The 26,007-nt window shown below is 38.7% G+C and overlaps 1 protein-coding gene across 3 annotated transcripts in view; it reads left to right on the top strand.

Moving 5' to 3' along the window:
• Positions 1-24,603, top strand: part of LOC126248951 (transcriptional activator protein Pur-beta) — a 371,465-nt gene extending 346,862 nt beyond the window's left edge. For all 3 annotated transcript variants that reach the window (XM_049950484.1, XM_049950483.1, XM_049950485.1), the window contains 2 exons: positions 2,191-2,418; positions 21,930-24,603. In XM_049950484.1, the coding sequence (XP_049806441.1) occupies positions 2,191-2,418; positions 21,930-22,082 (381 nt within the window). In that variant the 3' untranslated portion in view covers positions 22,083-24,603. The remainder of the gene's footprint in view (positions 1-2,190; positions 2,419-21,929) is intronic.
• Positions 24,604-26,007: the final 1,404 nt, after the last annotated feature.

Below are 26,007 nucleotides of genomic sequence, written 5' to 3' on the forward strand. Positions count from 1 at the left end.
CTTCCTCTTTTGGAACATAAAGGTAGGTAGTTCCAGGCAGCTGATGGATGAAAGCTCCAGGGAGAAATAAGAAACTAAGAAAATTTTTGAGTTAGAAAATCAGTAAAAAAAATGTAGTGAGATGCAGACCTGTAGTTGTGTTACGTTTTAACACCCTCATTTTACTAAGGAATCTGGGAGCTTGGTTTCATTATGCTTTGTGGCCACCTTCATGTTTGTTTACAAGTTCCAGACATTCTGGAATATAGTGGTCTCAGTGCAGGAATGATTTCCATGGATGAAATTTTGTTTGGAGTAGAATGAGACAGTAAAATAGGAAGAAAAGAAAAATCCCATGTAGGAAATGTAGGCAACAGAATAAACAAGTTTCTTTTCCCATGTGTACTATTTTTTCCTTACCTTCAATTTCAGAGTTTCCTTTCACCATCACATCATTGCATATGCAGTGACTGAATGAGGTGGTGCTGTGGTAAAACACTCGAGTTGTATTCAGGAGAACAGTGGTTCAAATCTTCATTTGCTCATCCAGATTTTAGTGTTCTGTGATCTCCCTAATTGATTTAAGGTGAATGTTGATATGGCTCCTGTGAAAGGGCGCAGCAAATTTCTTTCTGTATTCTTTCTCAGTCTGAGCTTGTGTCCTGTCTCTAATGACCTTCTCATCAACAGGAAATTTAACCATAACCTTCCTCTTTTTTTTTTTTTTTTTTCTTTTTTTTTTTTTTTTTTTTTTTTTTTTTTTTTTTTTTTTTTTTTTGCATAATACAGTACAGTGTTCCCAATTTACTAAAGAAAGTTACTCATAGCACCACAATGAGTATGCTATTACCTTGGCCCGTTTATGCAGGTACACTTAAAAGTAAGTGTGACACTGTCTTAAATAACATCTGAAAGTATTAATTAAGACATTTTATGTTTGTTAAACTGTAGCCAATTAAAAATGTTTTCATTAATCTCAGCCAGTTTGCAGCCTAGACGACACAAACAACTCCCAATATTACTACAGTCAGCTGTTGTTTAAATCTTTCAGTATCTTAAAAATTCTTCAGGTGAAGACACTAACCAAGGTTTTGATCAAACAAGGCTCCATCAATTCAAAACATTTGTAAAAAAAATGAAAAAAGAAAAACGTCCTTAGCAACGGTCCCTCATAAACGAAGATGTATTCACGTATTATACTGGTTGTACACTGTGTGTGGTCAGTCTCAATGTCATAAACCAGTTGTGCACTACTCATTCCTTTAGTTGTTTCTTCCTGTATTATGTCAGAAGTGGAGGATGTATGCTTGATGATGAAGTGTGCGAGGAAACCTGGTGATAGGCATATTTATGTATTCCGGCTTTCAGCAAACAGTTCCTGCTGTCATATCTGATAATCTGGTGCTACATTAATCTTGAATTGTGCTGTGTTTGCTATGTGACAGTGTACCTTCTTTGAGAGACAGCTATTTCAAACTGATGTTAAAAGTGAAGGCTCTGTAGTTACATCTACTTATATATATATATATATATATATATATATATATATATATATATATATATATATATATATATATATATATATATATATATTCTGCAATCGACCATACAGCACGTGGTGGAGGGTACCCCATACCACTACTAGTCATTTCCTTTCCTGTTCCACTCACAGACAGAATGAGGGAAGATCAACTATATGCCTCTGCATGAGCCCTAATTTCTCGTATCTTATCTTCGGGGTCCTTATGCGCAATGTATGTTGGAGGCAACAGAATCTTTCTGCAGTCAGCTTCAAATGCCAGTTCGTTAAATTTTCTCAATAGTGTTCCTCAAAAGGAATGTCACCTTACCTCCAGAGATTCTCATTTAAGTTCCTGAAGGATAAAAGCTGAACTATTACTGTTATGGCAAATCACTTGTAAAAATTGTTTGTTTCTGTGAGACATGGGTGCATCATACATACAACCAGATAAAGAAGTCCGAACAATTCTTTGTTGATGCAGGGATACCTTCTTAAAGTCATTAAACTACTGTTCACATCACTTGTTAATTCAGCTGAAATTTAAACAATTTCTATCTGAAAGGACTGAAAATTATTCTAGAGAGAAGAAGAAAGGAAGAAGTGGGGCAAGGTTGTAGTCTCCTATTCATTTAATGTGAATTTTAAAAGCATAAAATTATGTGAATCTTAAAGTTATAATTAATTTCCAGGTGTCTCAAACAATCACCCGAGGTGGTCCACGTTCTCAGATAGCTATACCAGCACAGGGAATGATTGAATTTAGAGATGCATTAACAGATCTTCTGGAAGAATTTGGAACTGATGATGGAGGATTCAAAGGAGAACTCCCAGAAGGAAGGCACATGCGGGTTGAGAATAAGAATTTCTATTTTGACATTGGTCAGAACAACAGAGGAATCTACATGCGGATCTCTGAAGTAAGTCAGAAACATTTGGCATTTTCTCACATAAATTAAAGTTAAAATCTAGTTGAAAAGTTAGGCTTAAAAAAAACCTTAGTCATTGTGGCCACCTGTTTCTATTCTGCACATTTTCCTTAATAATTTCTGGAGAATCCATAACATTTCCATATTTTGTTACTTATTTGTTTAATTTTTATTGAATTGGGCATCTGATTCAATGAAACAAAATTACAATCTCAGAATTAAAATAATACTGAGAACAGTAATAGTAAACACACAGTATCTAGAGTTACCTCATTTTACAAATATTAATAATGGTCAAGGATATCACCTATAGAATTGAGAAAACTGTATAAAACTAACATCATGATGGATGGAACACGTAAAGAAGTCTATATTCTGTTTATGTGAACAGTTCTTTGTTGTTCTTGTTGTTGTTGTTGTCGTCGTCGTAAGTCTGATTTGATGCTGCTGTATCCTGTGCAAGCCTCTTCATCTCTAAATAACTACTGCAGCCTACATTCTTCTCAGTCTGCTTACTGTACTCACCTTTGGTCTGGCTCTATGAATTTTAACCTCCCCATCCTCCCCCAAAATTGATTTAGATGCTATTTAATCAACATATGAATTGCTCTCCATCCTTCTTCAGTAGCTCACCAAATACAAGACTACAAAGTATACACTGAAAATTGTAACAGCTTAACACACTGCCTCATACTGAATATGACCATGAAGTAAATTAAACATATCAGAGATTGTATAAGACTTTATAATAATATTATTTTCATCACAACCTGTCAAAATTATGATAAGACACTGTGTAATCCAATAAGAACAAATTCTCCATTGACACTGAGGTGACCACAGGAGAGCGATATGCACATATATACACTCCTGGAAATTGAAATAAGAACACCGTGAATTCATTGTCCCAGGAAGGGGAAACTTTATTGACACATTCATGGGGTCAGATACATCACATGATCACACTGACAGAACCACAGGCACATAGACACAGGCAACAGAGCATGCACAATGTCGGCACTAGTACAGTGTATATCCACCTTTCGCAGCAATGCAGGCTGCTATTCTCCCATGGAGACGATCGTAGAGATGCTGGATGTAGTCCTGTGGAACGGCTTGCCATGCCATTTCCACCTGGCGCCTCAGTTGGACCAGCGTTCGTGCTGGACGTGCAGACCGCGTGAGACAACGCTTCATCCAGTCCCAAACATGCTCAATGGGGGACAGGTCCGGAGATCTTGCTGGCCAGGGTAGTTGACTTACACCTTCTAGAGCACGTTGGGTGGCACGGGATACATGCGGACGTGCATTGTCCTGTTGGAACAGCAAGTTCCCTTGCCGGTCTAGGAATGGTAGAACGATGGGTTCGATGACGGTTTGGATGTACCGTGCACTATTCAGTGTCCCCTCGACGATCACCAGTGGTGTACGGCCAGTGTAGGAGATCGCTCCCCACACCATGATGCCGGGTGTTGGCTCTGTGTGCCTCGGTCGTATGCAGTCCTGATTGTGGCGCTCACCTGCACGGCGCCAAACACGCATACGACCATCATTGGCACCAAGGCAGAAGCGACTCTCATCGCTGAAGACGACACGTCTCCATTCACGCCTGTCGCGACACCACTGGAGGCGGGCTGCACGATGTTGGGGCGTGAGCGGAAGACGGCCTAACGGTGTGCGGGACCGTAGCCCAGCTTCATGGAGACGGTTGCGAATGGTCCTCGCCGATACCCCAGGAGCAACAGTGTCCCTAATTTGCTGGGAAGTGGCGGTGCGGTCCCCTACGGCACTGCGTAGGATCCTACGGTCTTGGCGTGCATCCGTGCGTTGCTGCGGTCCGGTCCCAGGTCGACGGGCACGTGCACCTTCCGCCGACCACTGGCGACAACATCGATGTACTGTGGAGACCTCACGCCCCACGTGTTGAGCAATTCAGCGGAACGTCCCCCCGGCCTCCCGCATGCCCACTATACGCCCTCGCTCAAAGTCCGTCAACTGCACATACGGTTCACGTCCACGCTGTTGCGGCATGCTACCAGTGTTAAAGACTGCGATGGAGCTCCGTATGCCACAGCAAAATGGCTGACACTGACGGCGGCGGTGCACAAATGCTGCGCAGCTAGCGCCATTCGATGGCCAACACCGCGGTTCCTGGTGTGTCCGCTGTGCCGTGTGTGTGATCATTGCTTGTACAGCCCTCTCGCAGTGTCCGGAGCAAGTATGGTGGGTCTGACACACCGGTGTCAATGTGTTCTTTTTTCCATTTCCAGGAGTGTAGATCTTGGTAGTATCACGTGCACAAAGTATAAAAGGGCAGTGCATTGAATGAGATGTCATTTGTATTCAGGTGATTCATGCAAAAAGGTTTCTGACGTGATTATGGCTGCGCAGTGGGAGTTCACAGACTTTCGACAGTGAATGGTAGTTGGAGCCAGATGCATATGATATTCCATTTCGGAAATAGTTAGTGAATGTCAAGAGTGTACTGAGAATGCCAAATTTCAGGCATTACCTCTCACCACGGACATCGCAGTGGCTGATGCACTTCACTTAATAACCGAGAGCAGTGGTGTTTGCGTAAAATTGTCAGATTTAACAGACAAGCACCATTGCACGAAATGACCATAAAGAGCAATTTGGGAAGTACGATGAACATATCCGTTCGGACAGTGTGGCAAAATTTGCCGTTAATGGGCTATGGCAGCAGACTGCCACCATGAGTGCCTTTGCCAATTGCACGATATCACCTGTAGTGCTTTTCATGGGCTCATGACCATATCAGTTGGCTCCTAGATGACTGAAAATTCTGGCCTGGTCAGATGAGTCCCAATTTTAGTCAGTCAGAGCTCGTGTTTACGTGGATCATTGACTGGATATGGTTGTGTGCGACTACTTGGAGACCATTTGCTGCCATCGACGGACTTCACGTTCCCGAACAACGGTGTCGTGTCACTGGGCCACAGTTGTTTGTGACTGTTCTGGAGAACATTCTGAACAATTTGAGCAAGTGATTTGGACACACGACTCCCATCAAACATTTGTGGGTAATTATGGCCGAATGGTCAGTTCATGCACAAAACCCTGCACCGGCATCACTTTCACAGGTGGCTGTAGAGGCAGCACTGCTCAGTGTTTCTACAGGGGACTTCCCATGACTCGTTTAGTCCATGCGATGTTGAGTTGCTGCATAGCACCAGGCAGAAGGAGGTGTGACATGATGTTAGGAGATATTTCATGACTTTTGCCACCTCAGTGTGCATACAAGGTGTTCCAAAAGAAAGTTTATATTTGAAGAGCTCTCTGCGCTTGTGCAACAAATTGGAGGTTCCGTCATCTATCTTCTGTCTACATACACGTAAAGAAGAGTGTGTGTCTGTTTATTCATTTGTAATCCATAAAAACCTATAGTTTTGTTCTGCTATTGGTGAATTTTTGCACACTTTGCCTTCAAGACAAGAGGAAGATCACTGTCTACATAAGATTTCACAATATGACTTTAAACATATATGTATGCAATATATCGAGGGTAAAGGTTGTTACCTAAAATCTCTAAAAGTTCTTGGCCAATTTACTTCAAGTTTTTACACTCAGATGAAATAGTGAAGAAGAGTAATGAAAAATTAAATGCCTAGCAAACGAAATACATCATGGTAAACTGACTGTAATTCCTATTGTGAGAATAAATTATGTCAGCACTGCCCATCTCAGAGATAGTTACCATCAGACGTCTAGATCACAGGACGAACAAAAGTGCAAAAATTTGACAAAAACGTTATTGCAAACTCTTATTTATTGCTTAATTGTCATTGTTACATGGAAGAAGGCTGGCTGTGAAGATACTGTTGCCGAATGTAATAGAGGCCATGATTGTCACAGGGAATGCCACGGGTGAAGACATATTTGCGCCCTACATTCCGTCAATACCCGGTGATTTAAATATGCCCTTCGATTGCCAGTCGGTTTGTGTGGCAGATATTAAACGTAATGAGCAATGCTGGGCACTGCAACTAGTGGCATATAAAATATTGTTTTCACGTGGATCACATCATTGTGGATAACGAATGTAGTGCAAACAAGAAAAAGGTATATTATGCACATACATTAACATAATACTCTAAGCTGTAACTACATTTGCGACATCTTTTAACACAGGTGTGAGATACATTTAAATGTGGTGACATAAATAGAACTGTCCACATCAAACATGTCATAAATACAAGTACATAAGTAGTTACCATATTAACTAGTTCATCACCTTTATTATCCACATTTGGCACATCCACTTGTAACAAATTGTTTGCTATGTGATAGATGACTGAAAATTGGGAATGCCCAAAAACTAGTCAGCCAGTAAATAAATTGCAGCTTTGGTGTTAAACATTTAAAAATGTCTTTTCTTCAATCTTTGTCAGCTGAGTTAGCCCATCCCAGAATCACCTTTGACCTGAATAGTTCTAGTGGAAGACAGATCAGACATGTACACTCCTGGAAATTGAAATAAGAACACCGTGAATTCATTGTCCCAGGAAGGGGAAACTTTATTGACACATTCCTGGGGTCAGATAAATCACATGATCACACTGACAGAACCACAGGCACATAGACACAGGCAACAGAGCATGCACAATGTCGGCACTAGTACAGTGTATATCCACCTTTCGCAGCAATGCAGGCTGCTATTCTCCCATGGAGACGATCGTAGAGATGCTGGATGTAGTCCTGTGGAACGGCTTGCCATGCCATTTCCACCTGGCGCCTCAGTTGGACCAGCGTTCGTGCTGGACGTGCAGACCGCGTGAGACGACGCTTCATCCAGTCCCGAACATGCTCAATGGGGGACAGATCCGGAGATCTTGCTGGCCAGGGTAGTTGACTTACACCTTCTAGAGCACGTTGGGTGGCACGGGAAACATGCGGACGTGCATTGTCCTGTTGGAACAGCAAGTTCCCTTGCCGGTCTAGGAATGGTAGAACGATGGGTTCGATGACGGTTTGGATGTACCGTGCACTATTCAGTGTCCCCTCGACGATCACCAGTGGTGTACGGCCAGTGTAGGAGATCGCTCCCCACACCATGATGCCGGGTGTTGGCCCTGTGTGCCTCGGTCGTATGCAGTCCTGATTGTGGCGCTCACCTGCACGGCGCCAAACACGCATACGACCATCATTGGCACCAAGGCAGAAGCGACTCTCATTGCTGAAGACGACACGTCTCCATTCGTCCCTCCATTCACGCCTGTCGCGACACCACTGGAGGCGGGCTGCACGATGTTGGGGCGTGAGCGGAAGATGGCCTAACGGTGTGCGGGACCGTAGCCCAGCTTCATGGAGACGGTTGCGAATGGTCCTCGCCGATACCCCAGGAGCAACAGTGTCCCTAATTTGCTGGGAAGTGGCGGTGCGGTCCCCTACGGCACTGCGTAGGATCCTACGGTCTTGGCGTGCATCCGTGCGTTGCTGCGGTCCGGTACCAGGTCGACGGGCATGTGCACCTTCCGCCAACCACTGGCGACAACATCGATGTACTGTGGAGACCTCACGCCCCACGTGTTGAGCAATTCGGCGGTACGTCCACCCGGCCTCCCGCATGCCCACTATACGCCCTCGCTCAAAGTCTGTCAACTGCACATACGGTTCACGTCCACGCTGTCGCGGCATGCTACCAGTGTTAAAGACTGCGATGGAACTCCGTATGCCACGGCAAACTGGCTGACACTGACGGCGGCGGTGCACAAATGCTGCGCAGCTAGCGCCATTCGACGGCCAACACCGTGGTTCCTGGTGTGTCCGCTGTGCCGTGTGTGTGATCATTGCTTGTACAGCCCTCTCGCAGTGTCCGGAGCAAGTATGGTGGGTCTGACACACCGGTGTCAATGTGTTCTTTTTTCCATTTCCAGGAGTGTATTATCAACCAACCTTGAGTCTGGGGACCGATGAAAATAGCGAGATAGCACCTTAGTCTGCGGCCTTTTTCCCTTACACAGATAGCATTTCAAACAGGATTGATAGTGTTCTGTGGAAACACAGCGTGAAGTGTGTTTTTCAACAACCGTCGAAGATTAGGGTCTGTACAGTATGATCTCGGTTGGCATTAGGCAGGTATCTACTGTATCCCAAGCAGTTGTGGCATGTCATCCACTGATCAGACCATCATGATTTCGGAGGACATATGTATATAGCCTCATCGTGCTTACAACAGCTGAGCAAATCCGCTGTTTCAGAACATTGCCATGATATCTATCGTCTGGTGGATTATATCACCACAGAGATTCTGGAATGCACTTACAGCTATTGGGATAGTTATATTAAGAAAGCAGTTAAGATTAAATTAGCAACTGGCCTTATAAATAGATATGGAGGTATTTGTTTAAATTCTGCTTAGAATCCTGCTCTCTCACTAGTCAAACAACAGAGGTGCAGAGTTAAAGCTACTTGCTCACATGTTGGTAATTAATATTCACCATCAATAACTTTTGATGGTGATCACATTTGGTTGTGTGGTGGCACTAGTTTCTTTTTGTGTGTGTGTGTGTGTGTGTGTGTGTGTGTGTGTGTGTGTGTGTGTGTGTGTGTGCGTGTGTGTGTGTGGATGGGTGGGCGCGCTCGCACACACACGGTTCCTGTATTGTGGTTCATAGCTGGTGTAACCCCACATACTGAGGTTTTAAATTTCCTTGCATGGCATGCTCTTGTAGCATTTGTGCCTTTAAAGTGGTCGAGTGTTCTCCTTTTGGAATATCAGTGGCTGTTGGAGACATCTCCTGGCAGCATTCCTGTAAGTTGTTTGAACATTTTATACAATCGAAAGAGAGTAGACAGTGCAAAATGTTGAAGCAAGTATGGCTATAGGAAAAATGTAAGTCTGTAGAATTGTGTATGACTAGGAGAAAGATAGGTGCCACCAGTAGGATAATTAAAGGTTCACTGGAAGAAAAGAGGAGCATCCGAATGAAAGTTAAGAGCTCGGTTGGCAATCCAGTAATAAGCAAAGAAGGGAAGACAGCAAGGTAGAAAGAATATCTGGAGGGTCTATACAAAGGAAACAAACTTGAAGGCAGTATTATAGAGGTAGAAGAGAAATAGGATGAAACTGAGATTGGAACTATGATACTGCAAGAATAAGACCTAAATCAAACAAGGCCCCAGGAGTAGACAACATTCCCTCAAAATTAGTGAGGTCCTGGGAGAGCCAGAAATGACAAAACTATTCTACCGTGTATGCAATGTATATGATACAGACAAATTAGCCTCAGACTTCAAGAACACTGTAATAACTCATATTCCAAAGAAGAAAGGTGCTGACAAGGGTGATTATTAACATTCTGTAATAAGTCATGTTTTCAAAACAGTGACATGAATTATTTATCTATAAATGGAAAAACTGGCAGAAGCCAACCTCAGGGAATATTGCTTTAAGCCCTCAAGAAATGTAGGAGCTTCTTCTTCTTCTTCTTCTTCTTCTTCTTCTTCTGCATTGTGAAACTTCTTCAATAATTCTTTGACAGTTATCATGATTTAACACTCAAGCTTTCCATCCTCTACAGCATATTGTCTGCAAGTCGTCCATGACTCCATCTATTCATCTAGTACTCAGTTGACCCTGTCCTCTGTCACCCCTGGATTTCCAACTAATATCCATTTAGTTACTTTCATATCACTCATGCATGCCATTTGTCCCACCCATTTCAATCTCACTGATTTCACTGATCTAATAAGCGGATGTATATATGAAGACATGCACTGAAAAATGGGCTAACCCTCAAATGTAAACGCTTAGAGATAAGCATTGCTATCTCTTCCTGGGTACAGGAACTATCAAAATTGATATTGGTCTAACCCCTAAATATCACATTAGGATATTTAGGGAAGAGACCAATGTCAGTTTTGATAGTTACGGTACCTAGCAACACGTGGCAACACTTATCTCCAACTCTTAAGTGTGTGTTCAAATGGTTCAAATGGCTCTGAGCACTATGGGACTCAACTGCTGTGGTCATAAGTCCCCTAGAACTTAGAACTACTTAAACTTAACTAACCTAAGGACAGCACACAACACCCAGCCATCACGAGGCAGAGAAAATCCCTGACCCCACCGGGAATCGAACCCGGGCGTGGGAAGCGAGAACGCTACCGCACGACCACGAGATGCGGGCTCTTAAGTGTGTGTGTGTGTGTGTGTGTGTGTGTGTGTGTGTGTGTGTGTGTGTGTGTGTAATTTACAGGTTATGATTGTACCTGTTGTACCTACTCTTCCAAATCCCTCCTTCACAGGTTGAGCAAAAAATTCTTTGAAGTACCTTTCTGACAAAGCCATCTAGTATGCCCACATCTTTTGATGTTAATGACCAAGTTTCCGAGGCATATGTAAGCACTGGTCTAAAAAGTGTTTAATAAATCATTATTTCTTTAATACAAAAGGGGCTATGTTAGCTGCTATTAATGTCTATTTAACTTATCTCATATACTTAATCTGCTAAAATCTCTCAAAAGTATAATTATCCACTGTTATTGAAGGTGGCGTGTTCTCCTTGCATGCTATTCCATTAACCATGTAGTTTGTTTTCTATTGGTTTATATTGAGTCTTATATTCCCATTTGCCTGCTCATTTGTGATGAATTTATCCTTTGCCTTCATAGTTCTTGCAACTATATGTATATCATCAGCATAAGCTAGTATCTGCACAGATTTGTAAACTATAGTTTCCCTGCTGAGCAGGTTGGCATCCCTCATGACTTTCTCCATTATTATACTACTTTGTACCTCATTCATTATCATTCTCATACTCACAAACCTTAACAATTTTTCAGGAGTTCCTAGTTCAGTCAAGGTGCAGCACATTTGCTTTCTATCTAGGGTACCATATGTTAATTTGTAGTCGATGAAAAGGTGACACATGAAAATTCTAAATCCAGTTGTCTTTTCTAAAATATTTCGTAGGGTGAAGTTCTGATCTACTGTTGATTTCTGTGGGAGAAATCCACATTTGTATGAGCTAATATATATCCCTGAACAATTTGTAGGAGACAGTCAAGCAGTAGATAGGAAAATACTTTACAGTGTATTCCAAGTTTAGAAGCATAATTCCTTGATAGTTCTCTGATCCAACATATCTCCTTTGTTGTATTCGTGGCAAATAATTTCTTCTTTCCACTCCTGGAACATTCCATTCTTGCCCCATACTGAAATCACCTGTTTTGGGAGAATGCCTTCTGACTGCCACCTTGCACAAATAGTTCTGCTGTAATATGATCTGTTTGTGGTGACCTATTGCTTTTCATTTTCTTCAAAGCAATTCTCATCTTTTCCAGAGTTGGTGGGCCATTATTTTCGTAGTTCTTTGATGTTTGCTTTCATCTATCCTCTCTTTTTTCATTGATGGAAATGATGGATCCTCTTTCCGTCATACTTATTTCTTTATAAACTTGCTCTTATACTGTTTGTTTCTAAGGTTCTTCTGTATGCTACATTCTTTTCATCTGTTGATATCTCACACTCAGTATCAAACCAAGGAGATCTTATGCACCTTGTTTCAGTACCCAGTGTTTCATTTGTTGATGTCTCCACTGTATTCTTTATTATTTCCCATTGCTCCTCGATGTTGCCACACTCTTCAGTCCTTTAAAGTATCTGTGATATATTTTCCTGGTATTGCTTTCCAATTGCAAAGGATTCTAGAGTTTTTACATTCTGTTTCTGTTGTGTGCATTTAGATTTCAGCACTTGCTTATACCTATATCAAAAAGTGGTTTGAACCTACATTTGGGCCTCTGAAACTCATCATGTCAAAGAGGTCTGACTTATGTCTTCCATCAGTCAACACATGTTAAGTCTGGTCAATAATGTTCCCATTTTGTGACTTCCATGTTCCTTTTTGTGTATCTTTTATGTTCATGCAGAAATAATTAGGTGCCCGCAATCAGTTTTTAGGATGCTGTGAATAAGACTAGCCTTGATCCATTGTCATTGCTTATAATATGTTTGTTATGGGGTCCAATTGTTGGTTTAAATATTTCCCCTTCCCACTTGAGAATGTAGACCACCAGCAAGTATTGTTACATTGTGGACTGGACAGTCATCATATGTTATTTCCAGGAGTTAATAAAACAAGTCCTTTTTGTCTTTCTTAGCTTCCTGTACTGAATTCATGCTTATCCGCACTACCGCTACAGAAATGCTAGCTTCTCAGTTTTCTAAGATTCCACTTCCAACAGTATAGTATTGTGGGTGTGCCTTGATGCAAAGCACTTTTGTTATTTATTTATTTCCGAACTAGTTTCACTTCCAGTCCACCTTACTTCTTGTAGAGCTATAATACTTCGATTGGGTTTCATTGTTAGATCTGCTAACATTCTTGGACCTCTTGGGTTATACAGAGACTTCACTTTGCAGATTCCTATGTATGAATCAGATTTGTGTTTTCTGTTTCTACTCTTTCTTCCACCATTGGTTTGTCCGTTATCGTTGTCCTTTCCATCACCATGTTTGAGACCATTGATCAATCCAGCTTCCTTTTGTTGAAATTTAGTGACACGAGTTCTATTTATGGAGTGGGTTGTCAGCCCTATGTCCAATCTATTCCAGAAGAGGATTGCTATTTTTGAATCAGGGTTTTCTTCTCTTAGCCTTTGGGGAGCCATCCCCACATACTACCGGGCAGCAGCATCAGAGCCCTATTAGCTGCTGCTTTTCAATGTTCCTGCTGGGCTTTCAAAGCTGCCGTAATATTCCCAGGACACACAGTCCCCATTGCACATCACTCCAAGGGCAGTCTCATACTCTGTGTGGTTGCCCGTCTCCCACATTGTGGACAAGGGATTGGACTTTGGGAGGCAAAATCTAGGAACATGCAAGGTGATATTTACCCTACACTTTCTATTATAAGATAAAGTGAAGAAAGGCAAATTTACATTGACCAGTAAACCCCCAATTCTTTAAAGAATCGAACTCCTAATACATAAAACAGCTTCAAATGTCTGATTACTTTACAAATGAATTAATGTGTTAAATATTTGCCATTGAACATGTTAGTGAGAAAAAGTTTAGAAAACATTTGAAATTATGTTTAAAGTTTGCTGGAAGTCACTAAGTACTCTCACTAATAAAAGCTGGATAAGTCTAGTCGGGGTAATTTGTGCTCCATTCTAAGCAAAAGCAAATTTTTCACACATCTCGATGTTTATGATGTCATATTTCATGAAATACATGCTGTGCACTGATATAATTTTGCAGATACAGTCAGTGATATAATTACATACATACTGTCTGCAAAGTATGTTGCAAATAATGTTAGCAGTAAATAAGTAATAAATTAAAACATCATGCCTGACACAAGTTTTACTGCATGAACAGCTTAAATGTAGTAAGCGATAAACCTTTTTCCTTCCCTCATTTCATGGGGGATGTCAGCAAGACAAACACATCAAATTAATTCACAATTGTGAATAAGGACTACCATCAGTTGTAGAATGGAATGACGGCAATGAAAACTTGTGTTGGATCGGGACTCGAACCCAGATTTCCCACTTATCGCGAGCAATCAACCAGACTGTGAACTATGACTTCTCATGCCCACTACACCCTTTGATGCTCTTTTGTTTTTCAGAGCACTTACTGATATTCCATGAAATTCACCTTCTCTCAATGTTTTACAGCATTGGTGGATGCGATGGCTGGTGAGTTTTTAATAAATTGAGTGCCAGACCCCAATCCTTGTTCAAATTGAAGCCTCTGTCCTGGTTTATAAGGTTTTATGACACCTTTATTTCGATAGACTGTTGTTGTTGGTGGTGGTCTTCAGCCCAAGGTCTCTTTGGATGCAGCTCTCCACATTATTCTACCCTGTGCAAGCTACTTCACCTCCAAACAAGCACCCACATTCACTTGAACCTACTTCCTGTATCTTCCTCATGGTCTTCCTCTTCAGTTTTTACCCACACACTTTCCTCCATTTCTAAATTGATGATTCCTTGTTGTCGCAGAATGTGGCCTATCAGCTTTTCTCCCTAGTTCTATTAAGTGCCTGCGATAATCTTCAGCATTCTTCTGTAGTACCACATTTCGAAAGCTTCTGTTCTGTTCTTATTGAACTGCTTATCTTCCATGTTTCACTTCCTTACAACACAACACTTCAGACAAATGCCTTCAGAAAAGAGTAACACTTAAATTTATATTCAGTGTTAACAAATTTCTGTTCTTCAGAAATGCTTTTCTTGCCGTTTCCACTATACATTTTATATCCTCCCTACTTCATCTATCATCAGCTGTTGTACTGCCCGAGTAACAAAACTCATATACTACTTTCAATGTCTCATTTCCTGGTCCAATTCTCTCAGCATTGCATGATTTAATTTGACTACATTCCATTATGCTTGTTTTGCTTTTGTTAATGTCCAGCTTACATCCGCTTTTCAAGATACTGTCCATTCTGTTCAACTGCACTTCCAAATCCTTTACTGTCCCTGACAGAACTTCAATGTCATCTGAAAATCTCAGAAGTCTTATTTCTTTTCCCTGAACTTCAATTCCCTCTCTAAATTTTTCTCTGGTTTCCTATACTGCTTGCTCAATGTACAAATTGAATAATATCAGGGATAAGTTACAACCCTGTCCTCACTGCCTTCTCAACCACTGTTTCCCTTTCACACTCTTCAACTTGTATAACTGCAATTAGTTTTTTGTACAAGCTGTATATAACCTTTCGCTCCCTGTATTTTACCCCTTCTACCTTCACAATCTCAAAGAATGTATTTCAGTCAACATTGTGAAAAGCTTTGTCTACGTCTTCAAAAGCCGTAAATGTAGGTTTGCCTTTCTTTAACCTATCTTTTAAGATAAGTCATAGGGTCAGTATTGCCTCGTGCGTTCCAACCCAGAACCCAAACTGATTTTCCTTTTCCTCAAGGTCGGCTTCTACAAGGTTTTCCATTTATCTATAAATAATTCTTGTCAATATTATGAAATGATAAACTGGTACTTACCATATAATGGAAATGTTGAGTTACAGACAGGCACAACAGAAAGACTGCTAAACAAGTAAGCTTTTGGCCAAAAAACCTTCTTCAAAATTACACACACACACACACACACACACACACACACACACAAATTCATGCAAATGACATCTGACACAATGACCACTTTCTCTGGCTGTCACTGTTTTGCAAACACAATGTATTAAACTAATAATTTGTTGTTATTCACTCCTGTCAGCACCTCCCTTCTTTGGAAGAGGAGTTATCACAGTATTTTCGAAGTCAGAGGGCATTTCGTCCCTCTCATATATCTTGCATACAAGGTAGATGGTTGCGTTATTTCTTGCTCTCCCAAGGATCTCGGTAATTCTGAGGGAATTTTGTCTACACCTAGGGCCTTGTTTTGGCTTAGGTCTGTCAGTGCTCTGTCAAATTCTTCTTATAGTGCCATATCTCCAATTTCATCTTCATCTACATCCTCTTCTCTTTCCTTAATACTGCTAAAAGTTCATTTATCTTGTACAGTCCCTCTATATATTCCTTCCACCTTTCAGCTTCCCCTTCTTTGTTTAATACTGGTTTTCCATCTGAGCTCTTGATATTCATGCATCTATTTCTCTTTTCTCCAAGGGATTATTTTAATTTTCCTGTAAACATTATTTGTCTTTACCTATGTTTCAGCTGTACTCCTCGTATTCGTGAGAATGAGTTAACTATATGGAATAGTCCCAAGCAGAATCAATGCAGTTGAAAAAGTCTGCATGCCTGAAAGCGAAACTGAGTCACTTGTACAAAAAGACAAGACAAAATGCAGGGAGCCATGTATTAATTAATCTCATTGATAAACATCTGGGTGATGATTCATTGATTATAGCAATAATTTCACGTGTGGACAACAATAAGATGATTTTTCATAATTTTAATATCATTGCCTATTGATAGATAAATGTCAGTCTTATGAATAAAATCAAGAGGAAGATGATAACTTCTCTCATTGAGTCTGGCACACCATATAACAACATTAAATGTCCTTCCTGTAAGACCGGTAGTTAGTAATATTGTTGACACCTACAAGTCAGCTAGAAAATACTTGAAATGCTTTATCAGCAAGTGCATTGGGAAGTGTAAACACTGCATTCACAGCTCTGCACACTTTTTACACCAGCTCAAATCCCACTGTCTGTATTCATGGAACTATTTGTGGAAAAGTTCCTATCTACTTATTTCTTGTTTGACAGAAAATGTTACTAACAAACAGATGATGTGGCAATGGTTACTCCATTATCACCTGTTTTGGCAAACAAATACATCTAAAACTCTGAGGCAGTGGGAGTAGTATCTAAGTTTAAACTAATGTGTTTCTATTGTGGAATTTAAGACGTGTATGGTATGGCCATATGGATCGGAAAAAAACTTGAAAAGAGGGCCTTGTAACAGTTAAACTCTATCCATTATAATATAAAATCCATGATGGAACTTGAAATAAATGTTTCCTCAATATTTTAGTTAAGAGGAGAGTAGACAGATCCCTGGGTCACAGTGTAGTTCCTGTCACTTGGAGTGGGTAGAGATCTTTTTTGGCAACAGTAATAAACTAATAATTGGATGCTTTTACCAACCTCCCAACTCTGGTGATACAGTTGCTGAAAGGTTCAAAGAAAACTTGAGTTTAATTTCAAACATGTACCCTACTCATACAGTTATAGTTGGTGGCGACTTTAATTTACCCCCGACATGTTGGCAAAAATACATTTTTAAATTCAGAGGTATGCACAAAACATCATCCGAAATCGTGTTAAACGCATTCTCAGAAAATTATTTTGAGCAGTTAGTTTGTTAGCCCATGTGAATAGTAAACAGTTGTGAAAACACACTTGACCTCTTAGCAGCAAATAATTCTGAAGTAATAACAAGCATCAAAACAGGTACAGGGATTAGTGAACACAGGGTTGTTGAAGCGAGGTTGAATATTATAACCCCAAAATCCTCCAAAAATAAATGAAAAATATGCCTATTAAAAAAAAGCAGGTAAAAATTCACTTGACGTATTCCTGAGAGATAATGTCCACTCCTTCCAAATTAACACTGTAAGTGTAGACCAGATGTGGCATGAAATCAAAGAAATAGTATTGACGGCATTTGAGAGATTTATACCAAATAAATTAATAAACAATGGAGCTGATCCTCCTTGGTATACAAAAGGGGTCAGAACACTGCTGCAGAAACAATGAAAAAAGCATGCCAAATTTAAATTAATGCAAAATCTCCAAGAGTGGCGATCTTTTCAGAAGCTCAAAATTTAGTGCGGACATCAATGCTAGATGCTTATAATAGTTTCCACAATGAAACTTTGTCCCTAAACCTGGCAGAAAATCCAAAGAGATTATGGCCGTATGTAAAGTATGCTAGCATCAAGACATTGTCAATACCTTCTGTGCGTGATAGCAATGAATATACTATCGATGACAGTGCTGTGAAAGCAGAGTTACTAAACACAGCCTTTCGAAATTCCTTCACCAAAAAAGACAAAGTAAATATTCCAGAATTCGAATCAAGAACAGCTGCCAACATGAGTAACTTAAAGTAGATATCTTCAGAGTAATGAAGCAACTTAAATTACTGTGTACCAGTTGGGTTCCTTTCAGAGTATGCTATGGCAATAGCTCCATACTTAACAATCGTATACAACCACTCACTCAGTGAAAGATCTATACCCAAAGACTGGAAAGTTGTACAGGTCACACCAAAAATAGGAGTAATCCACTAAATTACAGGCCTGAATCATTAATGTCAATATGCAGCAGGATTTTGGAACATATATTGTGTTCAAACATTATGAATAACCTTGAAGAGAATGGTGTATTGAAACACAATCAACACAGATTTAGAAAACATCATTTTTGTGAAACACAACTAGCTCTTTACACATACGATGTGTGGTTTGCTACTGACAAGGCATTTCAAATTGATTCTGTATTTCTAGATTTCCAAAAGGCTTTTGACACTGTACCACAGAAGTGACTTGTAGTGAAATTGCATGCTTATGGAATATACCTCAGTTATGTGACTGAATTCGTGATTTCCTTTCAGAGAGGTCACAGTTGTAGTAACTGATGGAAAGTCATCGAGTAAAACAGTAATGATTTCTGTCATTTCCCAAGGTAGTGTTATAGACGCTCTGCTATTTCTTATCTATATAAACAATTTAGGAGACAATCTGAGCAACCATCTTAGGTTGTTTGCTGATGATGCTGTCGTTTATCGTCTAGTAAAGTCATCAGAAGATCAAAACAAGTTACAAAATGATTTAGAAAAGATATCTGGATGCTGTAAAAATTTGCATTTGACTATAAGTAATGAAACAGAAAATGTGGGGAAGGAAAACCAAAGAGACTGCCAACACTACACTTGTCCATCCATTTTTGTAGTACTGCTGCGTGGTATGGGTTCCTTACCAGATAAGATTAATGGAGTACATTCAGAAAGTTCAGAGAAAAGCAGCACATTTTGTATCATCGAAAGTAGGGGAGAGAATGTCACTGACATGATGCGGGATTTGGGGTGGATGTCATTAAAACAAAGGCATTTTTCGTTGTGGCAGAATCTTCTCATGAAATTTCAATCACCGACTTCCTCCTCCAAATGTGTAAATATTTTGTTGACACTGACCTACAAAGGGAGAAATGATCATCATAAAGTAAGGGAATCAGAACTCACATGGAAGGATATGGGTGTTTGTTTTTTCCGCATGTTGTTAGAGATTGGAATAATAGAGAATTATTGTGAAGGTTGTTCGATGAACCCTCTGTCAGGCACTTAAGTGTGATTTGCAGAGTGTACATGTAGATGTAGAAAAGAAATAATGACATAACTTGTATAAAAGAAGACATTGGTTGATAGGACACAATCTGAAGCATGAAGGAATCATCAATTTGATTATGAGTGAAAGGGCTTGAATACAGTAAGCAGATTCAGACAGGTGCAGGTTCAGCAGTTACGCAGAGATGATGAGGCTGCACAGGATATACTAGTGTGGAGAGCAGCGCCATTCTAGTATTTGGACAGAAGACCACAACAGTAGTTTGGATTATTTGGAAGTGAGCGCTGCAGGTGCTGGAAATATTTGCTGAGGCTCACACATAAAATTGAGTGACCACAACACAGACATTTCCCCTGGATTGTGAAGTACAAATATACAAATTTCAGGAGTGTAGTGTCATCTGTAATGGAACTTGGGCAACTCTTCACATTCACTCACTCAAAAAATCACCTTTAATAAAACGTCATAGGAAACATTTCATACGACCGAAAAGGACCACATCTGAGTTAATTTCTGATATGAAGACACATTATCAAAGTTATTTTTTGTGTTATATATTAGAAAAACTGGATTGGGATATTTAAAACAAATTGAGAGGAATGCTGTCACAGGGACTATGTTTAATCTAGGTCACATGTTGGAATCCTTTGATTGGGCAATTATTGTTGTTGTGGTCTTCAGTCCTGAGACTGGTTTGATGCAGCTCTCCATGCTACTCTATCCTGTGCAAGCCTCTTCATCTCCCAGTACCTGCTGCAGCCTACATCCTTCTGAATCTGCTTAGTGTATTCATCTCTTGGTCTCCCTCTACGATTTTTACCCTCCATGCTGCCCTCCAGTACTAAATTGGTGATCCCTTGATGCCTCAGAACATGTCCTACCAACCGATCCCTTCTTCTAGTCAAGTTGTGCCACAAACTCCTCTTCTCCCCGATTCTATTCAATACCTCCTCATTAGTTATGTGATCTACCCATCTAATCTTCAGCATTCTTCTGTAGCACCACAGTTCGAAAGCTTCTATTCTCTTCTTGTATAAACTATTTATCGTCCATGTTTCACTTCCATACATGGCTACACTCCATACAAATACTTTCAGAAACAACTTCCTGACACTTAAATCTATACTCGATGTTAACAAATTTCTCTTCTTCAGAAACGCTTTCCTTGCCATTGCCAGTCTACATTTTATATCCTCTCTACTTCGACCATCATCAGTTATTTTGCTCCCCAAATAGCAAAACTCCTTTACTACTTTAGTGTTTCATTTCCTAATCTAATTCCCGCAGCATCACCCGACTTAATTTGACGACATTCCATTATCCTCGTTTTGCTTTTGTTGATGTTCATCTTATACCCTCCTTTCAAGACACTGTCCATTCTGTTCAACTGCTCTTCCAAGTCCTTTGCTGTCTCTGACAGAATTACAATGTCATCGGCGAACCTCAAAGTTTTTATTTCTTCTCCATGGATTTTAATACCTACTCCGAACTTTTCTTTCGTTTCCTTTGTCATATCATTTCTTCAATCAAGCTCATGCTTGTTTCATGTTACAGTAGTACCTGGAAAGATGTTTGCTGGAAACAACGAGTTCTGAAGGGGCTATGGTGAAGGGTTTGGGAGATAATGAGGGATACTTCTAGAATATTAGAACATTGGTTGTGATTGTGAGAAAAATATACTGAGGGTATTTTGTAATTGAACATTTTGGACGCTTACGCATCAGAAGTATTTTCTGTACATAGCATGCTTAAGCCTTAGATAATCCTCACATAAAACCAACTTCACGGGACAGCAGAAGCTATTAAGCTAATCTGACAATTTTTCCATACATGTGTTCAGTAAATTTAACATACCATTTTGAAGTTGGAGTCAGATTCCATGTTTTATTTCATTGCATGAAATTCTTCTGATTTGAACAATGACCTTTCTCTAGGTTTTTCAATTTTAAATTGAGCAACTGATGATTATAAACACACATACTTCTTTCTTTTTGTGAACTCTGCAGTAATTGAAAGAATAACATGATATTTTCATCCCATACATTGTTTTCTTCTTTATAATCTGGGAAACATTGGCAGTGGTCTGTAACACATTTACAGTCCTTTGCACTACAGTTCTAATATTTACCGTCCTTCACAGTACAGTTCCAATATTTACAGTTTGCATTAAACGACTGATAATACTGCAGTGTTTTGTGTGTGTGTGTGTGTGTGTGTGTGTGTGTGAGTTATTGTTACTTACTCTAGATATGACAGATATTGAAAACATTAACTCATGTGATTTATCATCTGAAAATGGAAGTCTGGTAACGTCTGAATCATTTGAGGTAATAGTTATTTATGATATGTGGTTTTCAGTATTTCACTCCCTCGAGCAATGGTGGTGAAATATATTCATATACAGAAATGAGACAAAGTGTCACGTTTTATTATAGGTCATATGAGAAACATACTCTGTACATATTTATGATGGTATTATTGCAGCCAACTGATATTATATCTTTTTTATTTATTTATTTTTTTTTTTTTCAAATGATGATATTAGCAGTAATGTTGTTTGAGAATTATTAATATAACTTATAGGAATATGTCAACATATCATTGAGTTGTGTAACTTTAAAGACTGCCATTACTACTAGTAACATTTTGTATTGTTTTCAAATTTATGCATAGAAGCAAAGACAGTAATATTAACTATTTCATACTTCAGGTGAAGACTAATTTCCGGACAGCTATCACAGTTCCAGAGAAGTCCTGGGCCCGATTTAGAGATATATTTGCAGATTACTGTGAAAAAATGAAGGAAGGTGGTGAGAAAGTGTCTGTAGGTGGTGGATCAGAAGGTGGACCTAACACGAAGTGAGGTTTACCTTCCTCCTAGGGTGCATTCAAAAACACTTCCATCCAATGAATCAAGACTCCAGAGAAAGGAAAGCATAGATTGTCTTCAAATTTATGGAATTCCATAGGTGATTGTAAAAGTTTCTGGATTTTCATGCAAGATGATTAGTAAAAGTTTGAGTATGTATAAATAAGCAAGATTTATGTCCAGGAGAAACAGTGAACACTTTTGCAGATGGCCCTAGAGAGTAATGAGCAGATTATGTATAACTAGTTGAGTTTCACAAATTTGATGTATTTGGAGTGGGTAAGGTTTTATGAAGAAATGTTATATTGCCAAATTGACTTCGAATCTTAATTTACATCATTAATGGAACAGAGGAAATAGTTTTTTTTTTAATTTATTTGCTTGAGATTATATCATTTATGATGAGAGTGTAAAAAAAAGCTGAAAAACCACAAAAAAAGATTATGGAGTTAGTTAAATGGGTGGAGGAATTAAGCTGAAGGAAGCTGAATGATTGCTTTTTTGTGTAGAAAGGTTATAGATGGAAGTTATATATCAAATTATTATGGAAGTATATTTCTTTGGAAGTTCACTAATTTGTAAATAGTATATGGAACAGAATGACAAAGGACAAAGAGAGTCTCTGAACGCTGTTAGAGGTCTGTTGCTTTATTTCTGTTAATAGGTACTGTTGTTTGTTGTTTGAAACAGAGTTAAAGGTTACTAGTTAGTAATGAGTTGCGAGTCTATAAATCTTGACAGAATTCAGAGACAATGTGGTCAGCTGATTTAGAAAGAGCATTACAAAGAAAGTGATATCAGAAAGTTTCATATATTAAACAATGTATGAAAACTAGTTTAAAGTTAAAATGACGCTTTCCAGTAATTTTACACATGTAAAACAGCATTAGAAAATTATTATAAAATGTTATTAAGTTAAATGTTATGATGCATAAAAATTTTATTGAATTGATACTGAAAGAAATTTTAATGTGAAATATTTGTGGAGTTATTGTTAACCACACTTTATTTTTTAATAAAGTTTGTAAATTACTACAAGAGTACCAGTTGTAATCCAATTTGGTCATATATAAAATTTTGTTTGCAGTTAACTGTTTTATCAGTGACCTTCCAGGCATCAGTTTTCTTCTGTTAAGACATAGTAACAGTGATGTCAAATAGTTTAGCCATAATAGTTTGGTTTTCTCTATATTTAAAATTTTATTGCTACAATATCATTGTGGAAAGTGGGTACAAACGTTTGATTTTTACATAACTCAGTTACATGGGAACTTGAGGACTCATAAGGCTGTGCCATATTTCTTTGAAGTAGGGTGTCAATTGCGTTTTGTCACATCTGATTACACATTGGCATTATGATAATTGCTTTAAAAGTGAAATGTGCAGTGATAAGCCATTGTGAGAAGACCGTGCTCTTCAACTTACATTTCCTTCATCACAATAAACTTACTATCTCATTGCTTAATGTACTATCATGTTGGATAGCTGTTGCGAAGAGTGATATTGAAACTATTTTCAGACAAACTGAAGTGATAACTGTTGCAGCCTGGTGCTGTAACAGGTTTAGTATTCAAGAAATTTGGATTTAGGTTTAGCTGTTGCTTTTTTATGGTTCAGCAGGCATGGGATGTGTAGTTTACTGATTTAGTGTTGGAACTTTTCTTGTGGATTGTTTTTGACTATTGAGGAAACAGCTAGTTTGAGGTTGAACTATGCATCTGTCTCCTCATACTTGATTCTTTTAAAACATACAGTTATGTTTGTTGAACTCTGATTTTGGATTCAAATAAATAATTAATATTTTGGAGTGACTAATTTCATTGTAGTTTGCTTATTAAAGAAAATAGATAATGATTCACCATATTCATTATCTAATCACCTTTGGTTTACAGTGATGAGTTAAAAAAAAGTACAATGTGTGATAAAGCCATTGGCCAGAAAAGGACTTTATACTGCATTGATTCACTTCATTACAACACTGCCTTCAGTATTCTGCCATTAGTATAGCTTATATATTTCATTGTGAATTTGAGGGCAATTTAGAATCAGCAGTAACAGATTTAAGGTAATAAATAAAGAGCTGCTGTAACATTGTTAAGGTGTTGTTGTTAATACTGTTGTTGGTGTTCTGAATATGTCTGAATGTCTCAAGGCCTCATTACCTATGCAAATGGAATAAGTGAGTAAACTGTGCAGTATTTTTCCTATACATTAAGTTGTAATTTGTGTCAAATAATGTATATGGTGGTTCACTATAAGTAAATTTCCTCAGAAAGTCATAATTAAATAAGTGATATTGTTTGTTAGCTTTAATCCAGATGATATTATCCAATTGTTGAATTTGGACAGTTTTATTTTGGGAAAATTTGTTCACATTTCAGGAGTTAACGGATTGCAGTGCTGTGAGTAATGTTGAGATCTCTCAACTGATGCAATCAAAATGTAATCAGCTAAAAAGTTGAGCAATTTATTTTAAATGATTATTGAGAAAAATACATAGAACTGTGATTTCTGAGTCAGAATTTTCTTAAGTCGTATTCTATTTTACCAGCACATCGACCAAACAACAAATTAAAAAAGAGAAACAATTCTACATTCATTTTTAAATTAGTAAAAACTTAATACTTTATACAAGCTTTACAAATTTTACAAGAGTACTTTGTGAAATTTTGATTTTTTAAATATTGTTAACATGTTTGTTATTTACAATGTTACAGCAGATAAAACACGTTTATTATGCACAGGAGTAATGTGTTGAAAAGTTTTCTTCCAGAAAATTTCTGGTTGTATAGGTGGCAAACCAACGGTTTGTCTAGACAGCTTGAGTTTACTGTGATATTTTGTCACTATAAAATAAGATTTCCCAATTGCATTTTCTTAAATACTGTAAAATACCTATCAAATAACTGATACAATGATTTCATTTATAAAAAACCAGAACTTGGATCTGTAACTTTAATCACCTTCATAGATGAAAATTATAGTAGGTTTATCTGTTCCAATGCAAAAAGATTAGGGAATGTGCTTTCTTTGCTAAATTTAAAGTTTTAATTTTGCGTATGTATAATCGTGTATGTGTGTGTGTGTGTGTGTGTGTGTGTGTGTGTGCGTGCGTGCGTGCGTGCGTGCGTGTGTGTGTACGCGCGTGCTTGTACGCGGGTGTGTGCGTGCACCTGCAAGTATTTTATTTTGTTAAGATGGTGTAGCTTTTTGTTGCAGTTATTAGCAGAGTATGTATTTTTCTTAGCATATTCTGCCTGTTGCCACTGCCATTTGCAAAGTTCTCAGTAGGTTTAAGTTATAGTGAGTTGTCAAATTGGAAAGGCTCCCTTATGTTCCACTGATGTTAGTGATCTGCATCATCACAGCTCGTTCACTGCCAACACCAATGTTACACAATATCTTGAATATATTAATCACTAAAACCAGTGAAATATCAGAGATAATTCCGTTTGGTGACTTAAGTGCTGGAGCACACTATCTATTGAGAACCGTGCTGGCATTCATATTTAATATAAGAAATATGACCTTGTGCTTAAAATAAAACTGATTTATTGGCAGAATCTTCAATTTACAGAAAGCGTGATGAATAAATAACATTTTATTTTTAAGATGACTGCATTCTAGCACATAGCAATGTAAGGTATTTGCACCAATTTTGATCTTAACTATAATTGTAGAATTGGTACTGGGGATGAGAAACAGTTGTTGATCATATATTTTCAGCAGAAATATCTATTTTCTCCTTTAAGAGTTACAGTTACCTTGTCCTGCTTATTGTGATTGTCTATCTTCATCATATGATTGGATATTTGCATTGCGATCGTACCATCAGATTTATTGTGCTAAAGAAGGTATGAAAATAAGAAAATGGAGGACAATAAGAGCAGCAGATAATTTGTGTTAAAATCGTGCAGAT

The sequence above is a fragment of the Schistocerca nitens genome, chromosome 3 (genome assembly GCF_023898315.1).
Source record: "Schistocerca nitens isolate TAMUIC-IGC-003100 chromosome 3, iqSchNite1.1, whole genome shotgun sequence".
NCBI lineage: Eukaryota > Metazoa > Arthropoda > Insecta > Orthoptera > Acrididae > Schistocerca > Schistocerca nitens.